At 28.3% G+C, this 27687-nt stretch overlaps 1 protein-coding gene across 1 annotated transcript in view; it reads left to right on the top strand.

Moving 5' to 3' along the window:
- Positions 1 to 27687, top strand: part of LOC100207579 (uncharacterized) — a 176503-nt gene that overhangs the window by 110902 nt on the left and 37914 nt on the right. Inside the window, exons 21-22 of the mRNA XM_065806065.1 lie at positions 15931 to 15966; positions 21628 to 22116. Coding sequence (XP_065662137.1) covers positions 15931 to 15966; positions 21628 to 22116 — 525 coding nt within the window. The remainder of the gene's footprint in view (positions 1 to 15930; positions 15967 to 21627; positions 22117 to 27687) is intronic.

Genomic DNA, 27687 nt, shown 5'->3' with positions numbered 1-27687 from the left:
CGTTCAACAACGCAACTTTTTTCTTCATTTTCAGTTGAGTATAACTCAACACCTAGCGATTTAACATGCTTATTATATAATTCTAAGCCTTTATCTACCCATATTTTTTGACACTTTCTTTCCTTGAAATTCAAAGAATTTTTAAAGATTTTATTTAAAGCATTAGCAACATCAACTCCAGTTTTACTTTTCAATGGAACAATCCATCCATACTTAGAAAAAACATCTATCACCATTAATAAGTATTTCAAACCGTCATTGAATTTAGAAAAAGATTTCATGTCAACTAAATCAGCAGCCCTATTTCATCAATTCCATTTACAATCACTTTTCTTTTTCTGAAATGTTTTACAACTGGTCTATGAAGTTTGTTTGCAAGTTTGTCAGTCCATTTCGGATCCATAAGATTTAGATCCTTTGGATCTATATGAATAACTTCTTTACCCTTGTCTTCTTTACTGATTGTTTGTAGTTTTTTTGAGTAGTTTTAGTTTCAACACCCAATTCATATGGGTCTGAAAGACCTAACCCAAACTTTGCTTTAGATGATATAATAGGTTTTATAATACTTCGTTCAATTCTTTCACATATTGTTGGATTTTTTATAGAATCCATTTCTTTGACCATAATTTTATCAGCTAAATTTCTTTTTGCGGTATCATCAAAGTATTTATAAGCAAGATCATGATGGTAAGCTGCATTATCAACTCTATCTATAGGTTTACTCCATTCTTTATATGCGTCAGTAGAAGTTAATCGTTCATCAAAATTAGTACCAGGACCTGCAAAGTTCATTCCAGGTAAATGTATTTCACCTGGAAATTTCGACCATGGTAGTTTTATTTTACGTGTTGCTGAATTAAACAAACTCACTAAATCTCCTCCTTTTTTTGATGATACAAATTAAGTTTTTAATTTTCCGCAAATAGCGCAATTATCATGTTGCATATATTTATTGTTTTTTATGGAGTGTAAGTTTTTTGAAAAAAAACTTAAACTCCATATAAACTTTAAACACTCTCCAGATATGGAGTTTAAGTTTTTTGAAACAGAAGAAGATGTACCAGATCCTCAAGATCTTGATATTCATAAGAATAATTTGATGGTATTTGATGATTTACAATTAACAAAGTAAAATAAGTGTGAAAAATATTATATAAGAGGAAGACATAGTAATGTAGATTGTTTTTATCTTGCACAAAATTATTTTGAGTACCATAGGAGAACTATAAGAAAAAATGCAAATTTCATATGTTTATTTCCACAAGATGTAAAGAATTTAAATCACATTTATAAGGATCATGTTTCAAGTGATATGACTGAAGATGAGTTTAAAATTTTTTGTAATAAAGCTTGGTCAGAGCCTCATGGATTTGTTATTATAGATCTATCTTCTAAAAAAGATTATGGAAAATATAGAAGTGGATTAAATTGTTTTTATATACCAAATTGTGAATTTTAAAATTTTTTTTCTTGTATATGAAAAACAAAAAATGAGTAAGAGTCAATATTTATCAGTGAGCGGAAATAGCAGTATAATAAGAGCTAATTATAGCCCTACTATTACACTTAGAGAAGACAGAGAATATAAAATGGCTCTAGTTAGTTTAGAGACATATTACAATTTTCCTAATATTAATTCTTCAAACAACAATTTTAGATGTAGCGCAGATAATGGATCAACTTGGAAGGATATAAACATTTAAGATGGATGTTATGAAATTAAAGATATAAATAATTATATCCAATTGATTATGACAGGAAACGGTGATGCAAGTTCAAGAGTTGCAAATATTACAATTGAAGGAAATAAAAATACATTATGAGCAGTTTTAACTGTTGCCGCTGGTTATAAAGTTGATTTTAAAACTTCTAATTCATTTAGAACTGTTTTTGGTTTTGACAGTGGAATATATTCAGCAGGCTCCAATATATCAACTAATTTAGTAAAAATATTAAGTGTTAATAGTATACGAGTAACAAGTGATATAATAGGATCATCTTATATAAACGGAGGAACTGATAACGTTATGTATTCATTTTTCTCAAGTGTAGGTCCTGGATATTATATTGTTCAAGAGCCGAATAACTTAATATATTTAGCAGTAATACTAAAAAAATATCAAGAATGGAAAATAAATTGCTTAATCAAAATGGTAATCTTTTGGATTTACAAGGAGGAGAAGTAACTATTACATTTCATATAAAAGAAGTAAAATAATTTTTTGTAATTTTAAAAAATTATTTTATATGTATATAAAAATGAGTAAATAAACTAATATTAAAATAAATATTTCAGAGGGACAATAGAAAAAAATTAAAAAAGCAATTGATGAAGATGGTTATGGAGCTAGTATTAAATTAGCCCATTCAGATCTTAATGGTGATCATGTATTAACTGTAACAAAAAGACAATTGAATAAAATTACGAAAGCACATGAAAATGGTACTGGTGTAATAATTGATTTAAGTAAAGCGCAACTCATTCACAATTCTATAATAAAGGGTGGATTTCTTTGAGCACTATTACCTTTCTTTGGTACAGCTGGAAAATTTTTATTTTCAAGTGTTGCTTCAGCACTTGCAACAGGTTTATTAACAGGAGTAGGTTCAGCAGCTGGATCAGCTATGGTTGATAAAATTTCTGGAAGGGGTATTGTGTACAGGAAAAAGAATGGAATAGCAGTTAAAATGACAGCTGCAGGATATGGCTTATATTTGAGACCATGGAGTAAAGCAGGTTCTGTAGGTGATGGTTATTACATACATAGTGGAAATGGATATACATCAACAGGTGAAGGTTTATTATTTGGACCAAATTCACCATTCGCTAATATTCTATTTTTGAATATACTTCGATGATTTCTTGAAGTTTTTTTTATAATTTTTATAAAAAGAAATGATAGTGCATAAATTTATAAAAAATATATATACTAGATAAACCAGATGAACCAGATGAACATCTAAAAATACTTCTTCACAAAGATTTGGAGCACCCTTCAGTATTAATAAATGATAATAAATATAAAATATTTGCACAACACGACATTACAATAAAGTCTCTATCACATCAGTATATTCTTTTAAAGTTTGGTGCAGTAGTTAATGAAGCATTAGAATAATTGCGTTAGTTTCATTAAAAGAAGAACTTAAATTAAAAATGTTAAGTTTGCAAAACTCAGAAACTTTTGATGATATTGTAGTAAATGTTGTTAGTAATTCTGATTCTGATCTATTGATTAAAGAAAGAGATAGTTTATGCTTTGTGAACTTATTGTAAATATTTTTTAAAAAATTATTTTTACTTATTAAAATGCCATTTAATTGCAAAAGCTGTGTAATAATATTTACTCAGATATACCAAATGCACAGAGTGCAAATGATAAAACTTTCAATAAAATATTATATACAAATCTTCCAAGTGCACCTGATGAAGAAAATAAGATTATTAGTGCACATCTATATTGCCTAAACACAATTAGTGAGATTCAAAAAGAAATAGAGAGTCAGAGAGAAAAGAGAAATATGTTAAGTAAAAAGTATCATAGAGCTGTAAAAATAATTTCAGCAATTGGTAATTCATTACTAGCAAGCACTATGACACTTGGAACTATTGGAATTGGATTTTTAGGTACAATAATTGCAGCACCAGTAGCTATCGCATGTGAAGGTGCTGCATTAGGAGCAGGTGTTTTATCAATAATAGGAGGGCAAGTTAATAAAAAATTAAATTTAAAAGTATGAAAAGATTAAAGTACTTGCTGATTCAAAACTAAATACAATAAGTGACTATATTTCTAAAGCTTTAGTAGATGGAAGTATAGATGACAACGATTTTAAGCTAATACTTAGTGAACTTGAAAAGTTTAAACCCACATTGCACTCAATTTTTCAAGTTCTTATCCTGAAGCAAATAGAGAGATAATGATAACTGATTCTAAAGAACTATTTCTTTATCATGAAGAAAATAAAGGTATGAGGCTAGGAAAAATTGCAACAGATTATCTAATTATGTATGCTAATAGTAAAAAATCTACAGATACTACATTTGGAATACATTCTAAAGATGATATATTTTATATTGGAAAAAAACCAATACATATTAATGATAATGATATAACTATTGATGATGAAACATGTTATGGTACTCCTGGTGTTTGGAAGTTGATAGTAAAGTTTAATTCTAATAAGGGAATAATAAAGAAGATGACCTTAAAAAATGTCGAAATATATTAATACAGACAGATGCAATTCCTTCTGATGCAAACCCATACAAACCAAAGTCGTCTCGCAGTGGAAAATACAGAGAAATAATAGCCCCCACTTGGAGAAATATGAATAAGAAGTGTAAATTAAAAGAAATGGAATTGGAGGAAGAATACAAACAATAATTCTTCCTAGCAACCCTAATGCATTAATTGAAAAGCTTGATTTGTGTATAGCTGCATGGAAAGCAGGTAACATTGGAGCAAGAAATGAAGCTGTTGCAATTTGTGATGAATTATTACGACAAGGTATAATAGATAGTTCACAGTATAAATTAATACAAAATAATTTATAATATATATCAGTGTATATAAAAAAAATATATAGTACATAAAAATGCTAATTGTTCATAATAAGATATATAAAAAAACATGCTATTGGAGGAAGTGGTATATTCGAAAGTATAAGAGATTTATTTAAACAAATAAAAGCATCAAATGTAACAAAAGTATCGTCAGCTATGTTGAAGAAGATGGCTGCTACTGATTTAGGAAAAACTGCAATAACTGCTGCTAAATCTGCAGGAAAAGAACTATCAACATCAGCGATAGAAACTGCTAGAAATGCTGCAGTTGAAAAAGGAAAATAAATAATTGATAAAGCATCTTCAAAAATAGTTTCACAACCTGTTATTAATAAAAAAAATTGATGAAATAATTTCAAATTTGGTTGCATCTAATGATCTGATTAATAATGTATCCTTTGGATCTAAAAAAAATAATGCAGATGAGGTAACAACAAATATAAATAAAATGATGATGGGGTCTGCAATAAGATCAGTAAAAAAAGTATCAAATGAAAATGCTATAAGAATAGAAGATCTAGTTAAAAAAGGACGCGGCCTTCGACTTGCGTAGTAGGCTTGCGTAGATTTACCTTGCGTAGATTTAACTTGCTAAATTTTTTATATAGTTTTTAAGAATTGTCAATCAAAAAAAAATTTTTTTTAATTGTTTATAAAAAAAATAAAATGACAACTTCTGAAGTATTAAATTTTACAGAAATGCCAATTGTAGATAATGGAATTGAAAGATTTGAGTTCCATGAATATGAACCAGTGAAATTGGTACAAATCTAAGTTCTGGAGAAATAAGAATCAACATTGAGCAAAAAGATTTGTTCACACTTCCATCTGAGGCTTTTCTCTTATTTGAAGGACAACTTGTTAACCAAGCTGATGGAACAGCTTATGCTAATGCAGATGCAGTGGCGCTTATAAATAATGGTATTATGCATTTATTCAGTGAAATATCATACCAATTATTAAACCAAAATATAGAATCTGTTTTTTATCCAGGTCAAGCAACTACAATGTTAGGAATGCTTAGATACCCAAATAACTTTCAATTAGCGCAAGGACTAAATCAATTGTGGTACAAAGATAGTACAACAACAGCAGTACTTGCTGATAACTCAGGATTTGCATTAAGACAAGCATACATAATTCAGAAACCAACTACAAAAGGAACATTTTCATTTTGCGTACCTTTAAGACACATTTTTGGATTCTGTGATGATTACGACAAAGTTATTTATGGGCTTAAACATACAATAACTTTTATGAGACAAAGTGATGATGGCACAATTTTTAAGCTTGCTGGTGTAGCTGCAGGAAAAGTTAACCTTAATAAAATATAATTGTTTAGGCCACATGTGTTACCATCAGATGTAGAAAAGTTTAAACTTTATAAGCAAATCGAATTAAAAGTGGCACTTCCAGTAAGTTTTCGTCAGCGTCATTGTGATAGTATATCTGTTCCACAAGCTACTTCATTTTCTTGGAGATTGAGCATAAAGTCATTCCCTGAAAACCCAAGATACATTATTGTTGGATTTCAAACAAATAAGAGGCTAGACCAAAATGCTAATGCTTCAATATTTGATCATTGCAACTTGAAAAATATGTACATTATGCTTAATCAAGAAAGATATCCTGCTGTTGATTATAATTTGTCATTCCCAAATCAGCAAATTTCAAGAGTTTATGGAGATGCAGCTGTGTTTAATGAAAAATTTTATGGAATGAATGATTTGATCACACAAAGCAGTATAAATCCTTCTGAATATAAAGATTTATACCCACTCTTTGTTTTTAATGTTAGCAATCAATCAGAAAGATTAAAAACATCAACAATAGATGCACAAATTAGCGCAACATTTAATATAGCTGTTCCAGCAGGTACTATGGCATATGCTGTTGTAATATCTGATAGAATGATAGAATTTCAATCAGACGGGAATAAAATGAATATTGTTTATTAAATTTTTGTAAATTAAATTTTTGTAAATTAAATTTTTGTAAATTAAATTTTTGTAAATTAAATTTTTGTAAATTAAATTTTTTTGAAAATTAATTAAATTTTTTTCTTTATATAATAAAAATGTATTATACAAAGAAAAGTTTAAAAAATTTATTAGAAGAAAATAACATTTCAAAAATATCTGACAATATAGCTACATTGCTAATGATTGCTATTGAAAATAAGTTATTACATGAAGAATCTATTATGGCTGAAGTGAAAGAAGTAAATGAGAAAAGATCAGTTGGTAGACCTAGAATACATCCAATAAAAGAAGATAAAAAAAGAAATAGATCCAAAATATGAAAGATTAAGAACAATTTAGAAAAAACCAGTCACTATTAGATTAACAAACATGGAAACAGGAGAAGAAACAGTATATAAATCCTTATATAGTGCTATGCGTGGAACTGGGCATAGATATAGATATCTTGAATTGCGTGATGGAAAGATTGATAATGGATATAAGATTGAAATATTAAATTTTGAAAAATTAAAAAAAAAAATCTAATCACATAAAAAAAATGGAAAATATACTTCGCATAGATATGGAGTATCTACTAGATGAACCTATTCCAGATATAACATCTTCAGAAATTTTAACCCCTATTTTGCGGATTATTTTGGTTTTTAACCCCTATTTTGCGGTTATTTTGCGGATTTGTGTGCTTAATTTTTAAAAGAAAAAGATGACAAGGGGTCTTTTGTTAACAAACCCATAATAATAAAAATAAGCTTTAAAATAAATTAGATCACAAAAATCGAGTTTAAAAAAATAAACGTGGATTGAACAGTATTATAATCATCAAAAATGTTGTTTGGATAAATATTACTATTTAATCAACAACTGATAATATCTTTTAGAGTTGACACTCAACTAGGTGATCTTTTTGATCAAATCCAATGTAATAACGGGTGATGCGGAAGTTTTCGGACAAACCCTAATTTCATTATTTGAGCATAATAATTAGTTTTTGTGGTTTTATGCGTAGGCATAAACGTTCTATAAAATATAAACTTTATTATTTGAAACACAACTATTTAAAATGAGGTTAAATGCAGCTGAACGAGAATCTTTTCGAAAGCGACTAAAAATGTTTTATATATAGAACATTGACAATGACAAAAAAGCAGGAGATTGCAAAATATAGAAATGCTACTTGTTATTGTAGAATTCCAGGATGGGGGGGATGCATTTAAATTTCATATGAAACTTTACATATGAAATATTGACGAGAAAAAATATTTCGAAAAATCATTTAAAGAAAATGAAAATTAAAAAAAAATATCTTGTATATAAAAAAGGAAAATAAAACGGTAAAAAAATTAAAACAAATCGCTAAAGAGCGAGGAATTAAATATTATTACAATATGCGAAAAAGTGATCTCATTACAGAGTTATCGCACACACCGATGCAATCAGTTGAACAGATGGGTACGGAGTATCTACTTGATAATCCTATTCCAGATATATCATCTTCAATTTTAACTCCTACACCTTTTTGCAACTATTACATCAGTATCTAAAAAAGAATCGAATAATTCTTTTGCAAATTGGATTATGTCTTTTGTTCCTGATAAAATTAAAAAAACAGCTAATGAAAAGATTGAAGCATTAAAATCTAAAGTTGTAGAGTTGTATAATAAGTTTTACAAAAACCCAATAGAATTAAAATTAAAGATATCATCTGTTAAAAATGTGACAAAACAATTTACAGCTGAAGGGATAGAAGGTTACGATGCTTTATCCTTCATAAATGCTGCTAAAAATAGCGCTATTAAAGTACTAAAAGAAAATAAAAATTTTAAAGTTTATATAGTTCTCTATTGTGAAATGGAGCGTACTGATATTAAAACAGGAGAAACTATAATCACATCTGCTCCATTTAAAACGAATAATCAAGTTGTATTAGAAACAACAGATTTAGATGAGTTTTATGAAATATCAAAGCAGAAAATTTTAGAATTATTATCATTATATCAACAAGCAGGATCAGGTTGGAGATTTGTTTCTGTTGAAAAGATGGATATAAATATTATTGAGTATAATCCTATTAAAGCTAAATCATACATTCCGCTTGATAAAAATTTAGCAAATAAAAATGTGATAATTAATATAAAGAATGAAGATAATCAATGTTTTAAGTGGTGTGTTGCAAGAGCATTAAATAAAAAAGATAATCATCTTGAAAGAGTAGATAAATAGCTTAAAGATCAAGCAGAAAAAACAAACTGGGAAAAAATAGATTTTCCAGTATCATTAAATTAAATCGCACAATTTGAGAAGATCAATACAGATATCAGTGTCAATGTATATGGCTATGAAAACTCAGAAGTTCATATTTTGCATGTATCAAAGAATAATGATCGCAAACATTTAATAGATTTACTATTAATCTCAAATGGCGAAACAAATCATTACTGTTTAATAAAAAATTTAAGCAGATTACTTTCATCACAAACATCTAATAAACATTGCAAAAAACACTATTGTAGAAATTGTTTGTTAGGGTTTAATTCTGAAGAATCATTATCTAATCATAAAACGTATTGTGAAACATGATTCAGTACGTATCGAACTTCCACCACCAAATTCAACAATGCAATTTACTAATCACAATAAATCAATGAGAGTTCCGTTTGTAGTATATGCTGACTTTGAAAGTTTTATCAAACAAATTGACACTTGTGAACCAAATCCGAATGAATCTTATACTAAAAAATATCAGAAACATATTCCAAGTTCATTCTGTTATTATATTAGATGTTTTGATGAAAATTTTTATCAAGGTAAATTAGTCACATTTACTGCAAGTAGTGAAACAGATGATGTTGCACAAATTTTTGTTGATAGCTTAGAAAAAGATATCATAAAAATTTATAGTATGATTAAATTTCCAAAAAAGATGATATTTACTCTTGAAAACAAGCATGATTTTAATGCAGCAATATTATGTCACATTTGTAGAGAAAAACTTGGAAAAGATAAAGTATGTGACCATTGTCATATTACTGGAAAATATATAGGTGCTGCTCATCAAAATTGTAATTTAAGTTATAAAATTCCAAAATTCTTTCCAGTACTATTTCACAATTTATCTGGTTATGATTCTCACTTATTTATAAAGAAATTATCAGGAGGAAAATTGAGTTGTATACCAAACAATGAGGAAAAGTATATTAGCTTTTCTAGAGAAATTAAAGTTCATGAGTATATTAAAGAAGGTAAGAAATTTGAAGTAAACGTGAACTTCGTTTCTTAGATAGTTATAGATTTATGCCTTCTAGTTTAGATCCTTTATCAAAGAATTAAGCAAAAGACCAGTGTAAAAATATCAGAAAATTATATTCAAAGAAAAAATTAGATTTGTTACTAAGAAAAGGTGAATACCCATATGATTGGGTAGATTCTATTAATAGATTTAATGAGGCACAATTACCACCAAAAGAATCATTCTTTTCAAAATTAAACGATGAAGATATAAGTGATGATGAATACTCACATGCACAAAATGTATGGAATGAGTTTAATTGCAAAACATTTAGAGACTATCATAACTTGTGCAATGTTTCAGATTTACTTTTACTAGCTGACGTCTTTGAAAATTATAGAGATGTTTGTATGAATTGTTATAAATTAGATTCTGCTTGGTATTATACATCACCAGGATTAGCTTGGGATGCTGCATTGAAGAAAACAAAAATAAAATTAGAATTGCTAAGTGATTACAATATGATACTAATGATAAAGAAAGGTATAAGAGGCGGAATTAATATGATATCAAATAGGTTAGGAACTTCTAATAATAAGTGCATGGGTGATAAGTATGATCAAAGCAAACCATCAACATTCATCCAATATTTAGATGCTAATAATTTATACGGATGGGCAATGAGTAAACCACTTCCAACACATGGTTTTAAATGGATGGATGAAAATGAAATAGAAGACTGGAAATCAATTCCATGTATACTAGAGGTAGATTTAGATTACCCTGAATATCTACATGATAAACATAACGATTATCCACTTGCACCTGAAAGATTAAATATTGATAAAGTTGAAAAATTAGTGCCCAACTTGAATAATAAGAAAAAGTATATAATACATTATGAAAGTCTTAAATTGTATGAAAGATTAGGATTAAAGATTACTAAAATTCATAGAGACATAAAGTTTGAAGAAAGAGCATGGCTCAATGAATACATTAAACTAAATACAAACCTTAGAACTAAAGCAAGTAATGATTTTGAAAAATACTTTTTTAGACTCATGAACAATTTAGTATTTGGAAAAACAATGGAGAATGTTGAAAACAGAGTTGATATTAGATTAGTAACAGACAGAAATGAAGCTATTAAATTAGCATCAAAACCAAACTTTGAAAGTAGAATAATATTTGATGAAAACTTAATTGCAATACATATGAAAAGAACAAAATTAAAATATGCTAAACCGATTTACTTAGGAATGTGTATATTAGATTTGAGCAAAACTCTAGAGTATGAATTTCATTATGATTACATAAAGAAAAAATATTCTGATCGAGCAAAACTCTTATTCACAGATACAGATTCTTTAGCATACGAAATTAAAACAGAAGACTTTTATTCCGACATTTCTAAAGATATTGAAAACAATTTTGATACATGTGAGTTTAACCCAAAACACCCACTAATTAATAATGTAGGCTTTAAAGTTGGTGCTAATAAGAAAGTAATAGGAATGTTTAAAGATGAGTCTGGAGGAGCACAAGTTGAAGAATTTGTAGGACTCAGATCAAAGTTGTATTCTTACAAAGTACATGGAAAAGATAACAAAAAATATAAAGGAGTAAAGAAAAATGTTGTTAAAAAGTATATAACACATGAAGATTACAAAGATTGTTTATTAAATAAGAGATCATATTAGGAAAATGAATGTAATAAGATCATATTCACATGAAATTTACACAGAAGAGATAAATAAAATAGCATTAAGCGCAGAAAACGATAAAAGAGTTATTTTAGAAGATGGCATACACACATTAGCATATGGACACTACAAACTAAAAGATAGTTTATATAGATAAGTCAAATAGGTCAAAGAGCCCAAATAGGTCAATCAGGCAAAGAAAGCCCAAATAGGTCAAAGAGCCCAAAAATATGAATATCTATAAATAAAAATGGAAAATAACAATTATAAACTTATCAATGTTGAAGGAATAATTTTACCAAATGAGCCACTAACAAATTTTCAATTGATCAAACCAGCAAAAAAATTAAAAATAAAACATTTTAGAGGTGTATTTGTAAGAGATGAATTACCCAAAAATACACAAAGAAAAGAATGTGGAATACTAAATACAGGAGATTCAAGTACGCAAGGATTTCACTGGATTTGCTGGTACAAAACGGAGATAAAAAACTAAGTTTTGACTCTTATGGACTACCACCTCCCATTGAAATTGCTAATTATTTAAAAAGACCTATCTATTATAATAGTGAATGAGTTCAATTTGGAAATACCTCATTCTGTGGACACTTGTGTTTATATTTTTTTTAAAAACTAGGTGAGGGACATGATTTTTAGGATATTATTAATAATCTATGGTAATTTTTTAAAAAATATATAGTAATCTTTTAAAAATAAAAATATAGTTCAAAAATTTGTTTTCTTTATATATAAAATGACTATTGATTTTTTCGGTGGCGATACTACTTCAGATATAGCTGTAGATGGTTTAACAATATCTACAGCTAATAACTTGTTCATTAGGAGAGATGGACAAAGTAATGCAGCTAGTAATATTAATATGAATTCTAATAAATTAATAAATGTAGCAGAACCTACTAGCTCACATGATGCAGCTACAAAAAATTATGTTGATAATAAAACACTTAATCTTAATGAATTAGGAATAATATCAAATTCAAGTTTAACATGCCTTGGATTAAAACCCCAGACTATTCCACCAAATACAGGTGCTGATGCAACAACAGTTTTTACACAATCTTTTGGTCCTGGTATTCTCAGAAAACTATAGTTAACATTCCAAGGATTAGATCTTAATCATAATGTTCCAGGTAGTGTATTTCTTAGAACATACGCAGATCATACACTTTGCATGGGAGATCTTTCTCTTTCTACAGGTAGTGTTGGAGATAATAATATTCCTTAAGCCTGTGATTTTTTATTTACACCTCTAGGTGGACCATTTTATGCAACTCTTTACAAGGTTGTAATGTGTATACAGCTAATGCAATAGGAGGATACTTTACACTAGATTTACCATTTACTACTAGTCTAGTAATTCAATTATACAATAAAATAGTCAAAACGTTACATATTGGATACAACCTCATATTACAATGACTACATAAATACCTCAATCATTGTCACCTATTAAATTATACTCAGAAACATTTAGATTTATAAACACAACTTATGGTAAAGAATATATATTATTAGACACTACAGACAATGCTGGTTTAGGTGTTTATCTTAAATATATTAGAATGCATGTTATTGCAGTATCTGGAAATTGGTGGGAATCTAGAGTACGCATATATGATGCATACAATTCTCCAGTAAATGCTAACTCTCTTATACAACCTTGGACACCATATGACGGACAGGGTTATATAGTATTTCAGGGATTTGATCAGAATAGTGTATGTATATACTGCTCATCTGGTTTAGAAGATTTTTATCTTTCTTTGTGGAACGGTGTTAATATTAACTCATTTAACAATGAATCATCTGAGCTATTGCATCAATCAAGTAGTGCAATTAGTTCTACAACTACTATCTCATTTTACAGAAATTTTACTGATTCCATGCCTAGTGTTCCTACTGGAAAGAGATTAGTAGTTACATTAAACTCTGGAGATTCGCAAGTGGGACAATCTGGAAGTTTTCATGTAATAACACATGCTTTCTTTTATGCGTAAATTTCACTGTGAAATCAATGAGCTATGGCTTAGCTAGATTACATTTATGCTTAGGACCTCAATGAGATATAGCTTAACTTGAAAAATTGATTTAAAATTACAAAAAATAGCTAAGAGTTTGTAACTATAATATATTAATATGTTAATATATTATTTTAGCTCAGAAATTATAGACAATAGGAAAATTAAGACAATAGTTGAAATGAGTTAAGAATTTATAGATTGTATAATGATTGAAATGACTTATGAAAATATAGGTAAGTATATGGTTGAAAAAATTTTGGCTTGGAATGTCTTTTTTATACTACTCCTTTAGATTATTCAAATTATGCTATGATGTCATTTAAATTTTTATCTTGTATTCTTTCTTCATCAGATTCAACCTATTATCACACTTCTTACTACCCTGAAAGCTGACTGATTTTTTTTTTTATATTCTTTGTGAATATCTATTGGTGCCTACAACCTCCTGGATTCAGGCAGGCATGAAAGATTTCTTTTTTTTTTTGTTTTGTTATTTAGGTGCCCCAAGGAGACCTAACGGTCCTATCACAGAGCACCTTGGAAGTTTATTTAACTAGAAAGTTTGCGCCTCCTTCGTTACTGTGATGCAAAAATATGTTCAGAGTTTGTTTCGAATCTGGATCTCCTGCTTCTAAAGCAAGCACTCTAACCACTGTGCCACAACCGCTATAATTCATTATATATTCTACCTCTATTTTTTTTTATTTTATCTTTTTCACATCTCTCTCAAGAAAGAAAAATGCCCTTTTATTATTGCAAAAAATTGGTGCAAAAAAGTTGGTGCTACGGTTCATTTACCTCAGGTTACTAAATCTTGAATTTTTTTTTAAAAGTTAGGCTCTAGAGTCTTTTAAAAAATCTTTAACTTTGTCATTTTTATGACAAGTGTAACATTTGACCTCTCATACCAAGGATATGAAAAAACTATTTGCAAAGAACATTCTCTCTAATTCAACTATTCAATCCATTGACCTTACTTTTTCTGTGATTTCAAAATGATAGGTTAATCCATCATTAGACATCCAAATTGATCCTGCTTTTGTTGTTTAAATTATTCACCATTCATCTACAACTTGTAGTTTAGACAACATTCTTGTCAATAATTCCAGTTACAGTTCTTCGATTTGTTTTTTGCTTCCACCTTTTTACAGCTTGCTGTCAGGAAAATATTACTCTTGAATTCTTACAAAAGAGTTTTCCAGAAATCTCTTTATTACCCTTTGAACTTTTTAACAAGTGCTTAACTGAATCTTGTTTTCTTGCTAACTGAAAAATTTCATTTGTGGTTTTAATTATTAAAATCTCTGTAATTCCTTAGATACCTCTATTGTTTAATCAATCATCTTACAATTAGTAGCAAAGTATCTTTAATTAACAAACTTCAAATACCTCATATTGAGTCCAATAACTTATGCGTTGACAATCAAAACTGATTTTGATTGTTTTGTTTTACTGCTGCCTCATTAATTGTTATATAGAAACATTTTATTGTAGATAGATATTACAAAGACTCTTGATAATATCTAACATGCTGGTCTCCTTTAAAAGTTTGCCTAATATTGTGTATCTGAGAAAGTTTTTCAAGTTGATATTTTTATATTGATGACAATACTTTTATTATGACAATACTTTTACTGAGGTCTCTATTTTTTCTCAAACTATTGTTCATTATTGACTTCTCGTGAGTACAATATATATAATCCATTGCAAAGTTAGCATTTGCTAAGGTTACCTCTCTTTAATTTCCTTTCCATTTTTTATCCTGGTTCCATTACCTTTCTGAATCTTTTATTTACTTTCTACCTCTATAAATCTGATCCAAAAACCTCTATAAATCTTGGAAATCTTATACATATATCTAGTTCTTATTACTTTTTGACAAGATCCAAAAGCCTAATTTAAATTTTGTTTTAAAATCCAAACCTACTAAGTTTGAGTCTTTTTCTTATTTTGGTAAGTTTTTATCACTTTCTTTTTTCTACAATTTCTTGTATGGCTTATTATTGAGTTAAGTTTCTTACTGTTTTTGTAACTGCTTTTTATACTTCAAAAAATTTTAATTACCTTTTTCCTGATTCATACAATTATCTCTTTTTTAAATTTACTTTCATCCTCTTTAACTTATTTCTTTTTTTTCTTTTAACTCACAACCATCATACATGTGGTTACAAGAGTAAAATAAGTAAATATAAAATAGACTATATAATGACTTATTTTTATAGTAACTATAAATTGAATCATAAAATGGTTTAAAAAGTAATAAATAATTATAAGTTAGTTAAAAAAATTTAATTTTTAACTCAAGTCTTAATGATAATACATTATAATCAGTGAATTTTATATCAATAGCTATCATACAATTATTAAAATGATATCTTAAATAATAACTTTTTTTTTTCTTTGTTAGATAGCAGCTTGAAACCTATTGTTATTTTTCCTGCAGGTATTTGAGTTTTAAAAAATAGTTTTGCATTTTGGTAAAGTTTATTTTTCATTTATAAACTGATTCATTTTTTTGGTAATTATTAATCATTATTAATTTATAAATGTCACTATTTAAAGTTAAGTTTCTCCATTGTTATCTAAAAGTTGGTTCTTTTTTTTTTAGTATTGCGTTTTTACAAAAACAAAATAAATTTTCATATGTCAGGTGATATCCTAAATTTCATTTTAAAATGGAGTTTAAGATATCTGAGTTTAAGATAAATTTAGCAGAAAATCTGCATTTTTTTTTGCAAAATTAACAATAATTGCCGTAAAAAACGTAAAAAAAAAAGTCCTTTTTTTTTTTACAGGCGCCTATTTGCCATTCAAATTAAAATTTGAGTTCTCAAATTTTGATTTGGGTGGCAAATTGGCGCCTAAATAAGGTCGACACTGTTGAAAATAATCTAGAATAGCCCCTGTCAAGTATATTCAATAGCCCTTATGTTGAGCCATCATTACACATGATGAAAACCGTTGTTAACAAAAGACAAACTTTCTTGATATTTGAACTACAGCATTTGAGTAATTTAAGGGGCAAGATCTAAGAGACATGCCTCAGTTCATAAAAATATATGTGGTTATTTGCAAACTGCAAGCAAGCATTTTGTTGAAAAAAATAGCACTGCAGAGGAAAAACAGAAAAATTAAATTTTTTCAAATGTATAAATTTAAGAAAAATAAGAAAAAAAGAAACCAGATGAATGTTTTGCAATACAAAGTATTAGGCTTTAAAAATTTTTTAGAGACGATGTTGTTTAAGCAAACGTTAAAATTTTAAAAGAAAAGAGGAAACTTTATTAACTATAGACAAGGTTTAAAAAGAAAGCCTTTTGTATTTCTTTTCTTAGTGCAATACAAAACACGTTGTATACTGCTCTAATTGTTTAAAGAAAAAATGGATTTTTAAAAACTGTTGGTTTGTATGATTACTTAATAAAGATTTTAACAATAATTATTCCCAATAAAATAATAAATGTTTTTCAAAAATTAGAAATAACTTTTTTATTTACATGCAGATTGGCTTTATGCTATGAAAAGTTAGGCGAGAGTATCGAACAAGAGGTGTAATAAATTTTGCAAGACAAGTTTAAGAATAATACATTTAGCAAAATAGATAAGACCTGTGGATTGCATTTGTTAATGTTAAAGTTGCTTTTGACAAAGCGGTTTCTAAAACTACTTTCTAACTATCTATTCAGTGATTCAAACTAGTACTTTTTTAAATTATTATTTTTTATTTATTTTAGTCATTTTTAGGCATTTCTTATCATTTTAAATTACTCAGTAATTTACTATTTATTACTATATAAGTTGTAGTGGTTCAAACTAGCACTTTTTAAAATTATTGTTATTAATTTATTTTTATAAAAATTGTAGAAAATAAATTGTAGAAAAATTAACTGTTTATTAGTATATAAAAATTAGTATACTAATAGTAAATAAAGATTGTTGTATTATTAATATTATAAAGATTACCAATATCCATATATATACTAAATAATCCATCTGTATATGATTTAATGAATTTAAATCTATTTCTAGAATTTTTTTTGCAAATTGAATAAAACTAAGTTTACATTTAGAAAATTAAAAACATTTTGATTTCTGTGACAAACAATGGCTCTTACAAGAGTGCAGCTGACTTGTCCTGTTTATGGCATCGAATACGAGCTTACTACTTGCAAACTTCCAACTGTTAAGAAAGTCATTCAGCACTATTCTTTTATTAAATTTTAACTTCCTAGGTTAAGCACAATAGTTTCTAGAGTTTCTGAAAATGTTATGAACATTTGGTTGAAATCTGGTATTTCAACTGTTACAATGCAAAGAGTGCAGCAGAAAGTAGAATCTTTGAACAATAATTTGAGAATGATACTTAAAAAGAAAAGGTGAATCAAAGACTTCAGTTTTGTTTGACATAGCAGCATGTCATTGTCTTAATTTAAGTAACTTCACATGCCCGAAAATATCACGTGCCAGTATTTGAGCATAAATTTTTAATGGATCAAATAAATAAAAGAAATATGGTTATTGGTCCTTTAGATAAGAAAAGAACTTTTATATTAAACAAAGCATTTGAAAGAAGCACAAAGAGACAGATACTATGATTTTCTTTTGTCTAGTAAAAGCAGTCTGGAAGCATCAGTTAGTATCACTTCTGATATAGATGCAGAAATTAATTCTGGTGAGGATGACTTTTTACACGACACTCAGAGTAATTTCAATGACAGTCAGTTGTCAGATTTCTGTGAATTAGCTAGTGAATTTGGCAGAAGTATGATAAAGTTTCCAAGAGTTGCCAGAAAATGTGACAGGTATGGTGTATCTGATGTTGCTGGAGCTGCAATTGCTACTGGCACACTTTCAGATTATGGAGTTATAAAAAAACATGACAGAAAAGCTATCATAGACCAAACCAAGTTAAGGCGTCAAAGACTTAAAACTACATTATCACACAAAGCAAAGTTAGCTATGTGTTCAGTAGGCCCAAAATTAATTTCCTTTGATGGAAAAAAAGATAAAACTCTTTGTGCATTAGTAACTAGCAGTAAAGACATAATCACTGAGGAACATATCACATTATTTAAAGAAACTCATTCCATTTTTTCGGTCTTATTTCTATTTCAAGATCATCATCAACAAAGATCAAAAATGTTGTTACAGATTTTTTTGATGATAATGTGTTAGCTATTGGTACTGATGGATCCAGCGTAAACACTGGTGTGAACAATGATGTAATAAGATTGCTGCAACTGCATTTTGGGATATCCAGTTCAATGGTAAATGTGTATGTTCTATTTTAATAAACTATCATTAAGAAATTTAGTATTGTATTTAGATGGCACCACTTCAGGACCTACTGCATTTAATGGCAACATAGGGAAAGCACTTGCAAATTGTCACAATTTGCAAATCGTCAAATTTAATGTCTGACAGAATAATTTACTGAACGTTCTATATAAGATTGTGACAAATTATATTAGCAAAGATCAACAGTATCTTAATAACATGTACAAGCCTGGCCTATTTGTTCATTCTTGATGGCTGACAAGAGCAAATTGAGTTCTTTGTTTGTTTGTTGCAAGCACTCCTCCGTCTACCAAGCTTGTAGTACTTTTTGATTAGATTCTTCAAGTTTATGCACCAGTGTGGTTTTTTATAAAATTGCAGTCTCAATGTTACATGGGGTCAAAGCATTTGCAGCGCTTAATTCAATTATCTCGCTTTCTTTCTGAAAGTGATCAACTGATAGTTAATAATTGCATTTAAAAAAATGCATATTATAGTCACCCAGAAAATATTTTGATATCAATGTTGATGGATGAACAAAAAGAAATAAGAGAATTAGCAGTTAGAATAATTAAATTTGCAAGGTGATGCACAGTTTCAAATTCTACACAAGTAAGAAAATTCAAAATTCCTCTTCTAAACTTTAACGCAGTTGATTACCATAGTCTTGTAAATTGGGAGGAACTTCCAAGGACTCCACCGCCTTTGCTAAAAGAGTAAAGTGATGATTTGATTGAAAATGCAACACAAATATGCAAAAATTGACTTTAGATGATTTCTCAAAATGTAGAAAGACATGTTCAATTGGTTACAAAAGCAGCTGCAGCTGGAGAAATGAGAAAGCACAAAACTTTTATCTAGAAAGTATAATCCACATTTTGCTTTAAAAAAGTGATCAGAATATGGAGGAATAATTGATCAGTAAATTCTTCTTTTTTTTTTCCGTAAAACTTCTTTAAATAAGTACAATAAAAAGTACATATAAAACGGCATTCAAAAGAATTTGTATTGTTTATAAGAAACGTATTGCTAACATAATTGCACTACTGCATAAATTTTTGAGTTTTGAAGCAATCTTGAAAGTTTGATCAGAATACAACAAAATTATTGCGTTTTTTGTAGTGCAGAAATTTTTACATATCATATATTTAATATCAAAAATGGCTTATTTTCAATTAGAAGGAACTTTTTGTTTTACTTTAATGATATTTAGATGTTAGTGCAACATTATTTTATTTTAAGATGTTAGTGCAACATTATTTTGCTATTCAAACTAATTTGAACGAAAAAATTGCAATGACGATCTACCCTCGTATCCATCTCTCATATATAGGTCTGATCTCCCATAAATAAAACAGAACTATTAGCAAAGAAGTAACCACTCCCAAGGAAAAAACAACTATTTGCAAAGAACTTTCCCTCAAGTTCAACTTTTGAATCTAATGACCACACTCTTCCTGTCATCTTAAAGAAACACATTAAGCCACTGTTAGGTATCCAAATAACTCCTGTTGTTTTTTCTAAAGTTATTTCACACTTAAACTGCTCTACTGCAAAATATTTTTAGCACAGTCTTACAAAAATATTTTCCACAACTCTCCTCATTATTATCTAAACTCTGCTTAATGAAATTTTGTTTTTTCTGTTTTTTGGATAATCACATCTGTGGTTTCAATTTTTAAAAACTCTCGAGATTTTTCGGATCCCCCTAATTATTTTTCAATCAGTGTTTTTACTATTATTAGCAAAGTTTTATTTCCTTAATTAACAAACTTTAGATGAAAGTGGCAAGGCGAAGGCTTTTACTCTTCTTACACATATCAAAAACTTTTGATAAAGTTAGATGTGCTGTTATTTTCCATAAGATGATCTGTTTTTATGATCTTTTTGACAAATTTGCATCTAAATTGGCTCTATTTGCTGATGAACTATATACTCCAGTCATCACAAAAAGTCATCATTTTTTAGAACTGACAACTGGTTTTGAAAATGATCTTTCTTCTGTGATAACTTTGAACTAGCAGTGGCTGGTGAATTTTAATACAAATAAAACTGCCATTATTTATTGCAAAAATGTTATTATTCTTATAATGATAGCTCCTACTGAGTCCTCTGCTTTACCTCTCCTTGAACTATCATTTACTACTCTCATGGAAATTATATATACAATCCAATGCAAAATTAGCATCTGCTTAGGTTGTCTTTTTTTCTCATGGTCACTACTTTCTTACTCCTGATTCTAATCTCGACCTCTATAAATCTCATTATCAACCTTCTTGCTTTTTTCTAAAATGGCCTCCTTTCTTTAAGATAAGGTCCAAAGTACTCTTAAATATTGTTTAGACTTTCTCTATCAGCTGAGCTTGTGCCTCTGACTTGTTATTCAGCAAGGTCTCATCTGTAACTATTCAGTTATGCTTAAAAACTCCTAGTTGTCTTGTTTTTTTTTCTAGAAACTTATTGCATTTTAAAAGGATTATTTTTACAAATTAATGTTTTACTTAATTTATTATCATATATATTAACCTGTCTTCATTTTTCATAGATGTGAATATATTTAGAATTTTATTCATGTTTAAAAGTTGTTTATTTCAAAAACTTAAAAAAATTGGCTTTGCCGATGGGTGAGGAACGATGACCCATTTTACAAGTTTTAAATTTATATGACTTTAACCATTACAAGAAAAAAGGACTTGTAAAATAATACTATTTAATATTGATAATAACAATTCTTAAATAATAAATGAGAGCATAAGTTGATTATTTCCAATAAAGTTATTTACTACATTAATGCTTTTAAATATAAAATTTCGTGTTTTTTGTTTAGATTATATAAATGAGAGAAAAGAATTTACTTTGACTCAAGGTTCATTACTTGGAACGCTTTATGTTTTGCTAAAAGTGTACACAGTTTCTTTCAATGTGAAACCCTTGAATTATACTGTAGGCATGAATAGTGTTGTTCATTTAACTTTGGGAAATGATTTTGGAGCTTATGGTGATAGAAATCCAGGTGTTTATTTTCATAAAGATGGCTCTGGGAGTCTTGTGATTTGTGCAGCAATAAATGGTAATGCTTCATACTGTATTAAAACAACTTCTCTAACATTGGGTAAATGGTCTTCTGTTAAAATTTATCAAGGTATGCAAGGTGGAAAGTATTGGTTTTCTGTTGATTTAAATGGAATTAATATTCATAAAGTTGAAAATTCTGATGCTAGAGATTTCTACAATATGAAAGTGTATGCTTCAGATCCGTGGTACAATGCTCAAAATGCTTCCGTAAATGATCTTTTAATTGTTAATGGAAAAATTGGTATGAATTATGTATATATATATATATATATATATATATATATATATATATATATATATATATATATATATATATATATATATATATATATATATATAAACTAACACATATTTTATTATTATATTTTATATATAGGTATGTAGTGGGCTACATGCTTAGGCAGTAGTTATGAGTGCTACATGCTTAGTAGTAGTTATGAGTAAGCTATGTAGTAGCTATTTAATAGGTTATGTAATATGTATATAACATGTTATGTTGAAGCATTTGTATGAAAGTTATGTAGTGAGCAGGTACTTTGAGGACTATGTAGTATCTATATGATGGGCTATTTAAAAGCTATATAGCAGCCTATGTAGTAGTTATATCCTTAAAAAAATAAAAAAACTATTACAGCCAAATTAAAACTTGGGCTAATTCTTACAAATTAATTTAATGCAGATAACTTAAAAATTAAGCTAAAATTAAGTAATGTAATTAAGCAATGTATTTAATTTAATTTTTTTTTTACTTTTGCCACTTTTGTTCTTACAATACTAACAGTAGTGTCAAATATTTTATAAAATTTTATAAATTTTTTAAAATATATTGTGTTATGTTTAATATTGGTAGGTATGTAGCCAGTTAATGTTGCCTATGTAGCTATGTTGCCGGACGCAAGCAATGTAGTAGCTATGAGCTGGCTATGAAGTAGAGTATGAACGTGCTATATAACAGCTATATAACAGGTTATGTTGTAGCATGTTGTATCATAGCTATGAAGTAGGCAAGCAGCCTGCAGGCAATGTAGTACATGTAATCAATGTAGTGGGCTAATAGTAGCTATATAGCGGGCTATGTAGTAATTATGTCTTACAAAAAATATAAGATAATTACATCTAATTGAAAGCATCAACTGATTCTTTCTGTTATTGCACGGGTGTTTTACTAGTATATATATATAAATATATATATATATCGTTTGATTTAGTGTTGTATTAAAATAATACAAAACTCTTGTTCGTTTAAGTGCTCAATATTTAGGAAATTAATTTTTGAAATTTATATATAAATATATTTATATTTATATATAAATTTCAAATCAGAGAGATTTATAATTATAATTATAATTAAAAACGATAAAGAAAAAACTTTTATTATGGAACTTTAAGTTTCATGCCTAACGGCAATCATCAGCCATATATTACAAAATTAAAAATTAAACGTTAAATTGCAATTAGAATAATGGTGGCGTGAGTTCTAATGACTCCATGGAAACAAAATTTTAACGTAAATTTAGTATAAATTTTTATGTAAATTTAGTATAACATGACGTAAACGTGACGTAAACCAACCAGGATCAATCTTCGGTATCAAAAGAGGAGATAAAGAACTTATTTTTGTGCCTGCACTTCGAGATTATTTCGCTTCTTGTATTTAGTAGGTTTTCTCCTTTATACATCAAATTTGGAACTTCTCGTTCAAACAAAGGTTACAAACTCTTGATGTTGGGTTGTATGGTTTGCATTTTTTAACAATCCTCCATCTGACAAAAGGTGTAAAGTTATTTTCTTTTAATTTCCATACTTCTTTTGATAGCTCTGTATCATTCTTGTACCTAACTGCATTAAAAGATTTTAAGTGATTTGCATACCGAACTTTAAAAGGTGTTTCGCTATTTCCAAATTACACTTTTTCTTTATATTCCGGATTATTTGAATAGATGGTGGCCTATTAAACAATGTTGTTGGAAAGGCAATGGTTGTTCATGGGGCATTTGGTTTTTTCAATGCAGTTGCATTTCATTTTATTAGTTTTTGCCTCCTTATGTAAAATTCTTTTGTTGTGAGCGTTAATAATGGATTTTATGTTTGGCATGCAGGAATAACTTATTTTGATTGTGTTTCTATTAAATATTTTACGAAGTCTGTGGTTAACTGGAAAGTGGAGGTCGATGAGGTTCAAAAAACATTTACCTATTTTTGTAACAGCATTTGCACTGAAAGGAGGATTATACTAAATTATCTTGCGTTTATGGTTGCCGGTTGTTGATTTTATACTTAGATGGTATGCAAGTTTGCAATTGTAACCCGATTTTTTCAAGGCTTCTTGATAAGGAGGAATACTTTCTTTAAAAATCGATTCACTCGACGATGCTGCTGATAGTCTTAATTCAATAGTCTTAGGAATACTTTTAATTACACTCGGTGGATGGTTAGAACTAATATGTATATAATTCAGTATATTATCTGGTTTGCAATATGGCTGAAAAGAACCATTGTTAAGGTTTAGCATTATATCGAGATAGTTAACTATTTTCAAATTACAATTAATAGAGATAAGAAGATTGTTATTTTCAAAAATTTGTACAAAATGTTTCTTTATCCTCTCCATTTCCTGACCACTTTTATTCCTAAACATAGCTAGTCCATCTTCTCAATATATGCCAAAATTGCTTTTATCATAAAACTGCGAGATTTGATGCAAAACAAAAAATCCCAACCAATTCGCAAATCTCTTTCTAATTCGCAAATCTCAAATTAATTGTTTATGCGACACAAAGATCGCAAAAAGTGACCAAGGAAGCCGTCCAGTTACGTAGACATGGGAGGTGTGAAAATAAAAACAGATGGTAGATGGTGTCATTGAATAAAAAATAAAAATCATAAGAAAATATAAAATGTGAGGCAAGACTTTTGTGAAGTAGAAAAACGAAGAATAGACGATAAGAGGGCATGTCTTTATAATAAAGAACAAATATTTGATAAACTGATTTTAAAGACTGTTGATGTCTACAGGTGTGATGGTGTAGTACATTAGTATGTACCGTTTTGTCGTCTCGTCTGGCCTTGTTATATTTTCGTTCACTTTTAAATCGGATAAATAGAAAGCTAAACACGCTTACTACTCCTTGCGCTTATGGGCTAGCACATCAGAGCCAGACGTAAGACCTACAGAATGGATTTCAATTGATCGAATGCACACATTAGTCACCGTAGGCCACAAGCCATCGCTCTTAGCCAAAAGAGCTACTGCCCTGTACTGATGTGGAATTATGTGCTATGGAGTGAGATTTTAGATCTGAGCACATAGTCAGCGAGCGCTGATCCAACGTGCATTGCCGAGCTTCCGAATGAACGTGTGCATGAGTGTTAGCGTAGCAATTAGGTTATTGAGCGCCTTAACCATATCCAGCGGGATAGCCTAATGTCCATATTGTCGTTGTGGTGTACATTGGAAGAAGTTGGGGCTCACCAGCCACAAAGAATAATTTTAATTGTTTATGCGACACAAAGATCGCAAAAAGTGACCAACAGAGCCATCCAGTTACGTAGACATGGGAGATGTGAAAATAAAAACAGATTGTAGATGGTGTCATTGAATAAAAAATAAAAATCATAAGAAAATATAAAATGTGTGGCAAGACTTTTGTGGAGTAGAAAAACGAAGAATAGACGATAAGAGGGCATTTTAATTATAATTATAATTACATATATATATATATATATATATATATATATATATATATATATATATATATATATATATATATATATATATATATATATATATATATATATATATATATATATATATATATATTATATATAGGTAAATTTTTTTGGAATCTCTAGTTTCCTGTATAAAAAATAGATAAACTTAGGTTTGAAAGTAACTGAAAAGTCATTGGTTTTATTCAATTTTTGAAAAAGGTCACCCACCATGACCCTTGATTACACACGGGCTCCAGGTTAATATACTTTTGAAGAAAAAAATTGGGTCTCAAAAGAACTAGAATTTTATAGTGATTTCAAAATTTATATGTTTTTCTTATGAAACTTTTTTAAAAAATATTGCAAACAAAATGTCATAAAAAAAAACCTTTTCAATTTTTAGTTAAAAATTGCTGGTTTTTGTATATAAAATTTTAGCATTTTTATTTTGATTTGTATTCATTTAAAACCATTATTATTTCTGAAATCTCTATGTAATTCTGGTTCTTTAGAGACCCAGGTTGATATACTTTCAAAGAAAAAAAATCCATTGATATATGAGACCCAGTGTGTAACCAAGGGTCATGGTGGGTGACCTTTTTCAGAAATTAAATAAAACCAATGACTTTTTAGTTACTTTCAAACCAAAGTTCATCTGTTTTTTATACAAGAAACTGAAGATATATATATATATATATATATATATATTATATATATATATATATATATATATATATATATGCATACATATATATATATATATATATATATATATATATATATTTATATATATATATATATATACATATATATATATATACATATATACACATATATATATATATATATATATATATATATATATACATATATTTATATATTTATATATTTATATATATATATATATGTATATATATATATATATATGTATATATATATATATATATGTATATATATATATATATATATATATATATATATATATATATATATATATGTGTATATATTAGGGTGATTCATATTTGACGAACTTTTGAAAATCAAGTTGGTCCTACCTGAAATGGTTGACCAATAATATAAAAATAATTTTAAGCCCAAAAATTTTAATGTCATGTGACTTTAGAGGTCCCCGGCAGTCAAATTTGTATATAAAAACATATCAAACTTCAGGGGTCTGGCGGGGACCTTTAAAATCAACACGGAAAGCCAACTTTTGTTCTATATGGTATATTTTAGACTACTTATTTATAATAGGGTAGGACCAAAAAGAAATACGGTGGTATTTATTCCACATGATGCGGAGAAAGTGGCGAAAAAACGGGTTTTTTTACATAAAATGACGCATTACTATGTATAACTGACGCTGGTTTATTCATCATATTTAGGCCAAATTTTGAAAATTAATATTAGATTCAAGCATTAATAATGTTTATATAGAAGGGGCGTGTCAATAGCTACCCGCCCCCCTCACCCTATTATTGGAGATTTAACCCCCTCTATCCCTTCTTTGTTAGAAGGGGGGGGGCGAAGTTATTCAAGTTTTATTATAAATCATCATATTTAAAATTACTTTATTTTCTTTAGCAAAAAAAAAACATAATTTGGCAATACAAATATTAAAATCATGACATGTAAATATAATATAATATATTGCAATGCATAAATTTAGTAAATAAATCATGTTATTTTTTTCTCTGCTTTCCTATTGCTTCATACGCTAGCGCCAACTGTTCCTTGGTTTTTGACCCACGGAAGTGATCTCGTCTTTGCTGCACAGCTAGTATAAGTTGTTGACGATCATCCTCATTGTGAACATTGTTCACAAACTCTGATACAAGTTTTACAGCCCTTTCAGAACAACCGTTCACTACTTCAAGTTTACTTACAAAATTGGAGAATGTTTTGAACTGGTCAACATAACACCACATAGGAGCAGGACAGTTTAACCAAAGTTTGGCCTCCATTCTTGTCAGGTTTAATAAACTGAAGATAAACCAAGAGTTCTCTCCAATTAATGGAGCAAGTCCTGGTGGCACTTCTTGTTTAAATTTTAACTCGTTAATCAAGTTTGACTTCTCTGAATGGTGAAAATAATCAGGAA

Source organism: Hydra vulgaris, chromosome 09 (assembly GCF_038396675.1).
Source record: "Hydra vulgaris chromosome 09, alternate assembly HydraT2T_AEP".
NCBI classification, from domain to species: Eukaryota; Metazoa; Cnidaria; class Hydrozoa; order Anthoathecata; family Hydridae; genus Hydra; species Hydra vulgaris.
The sequence above is the reverse complement of the archived record's forward strand: the minus strand, read 5'-3'. Positions and strand labels throughout refer to the sequence as shown.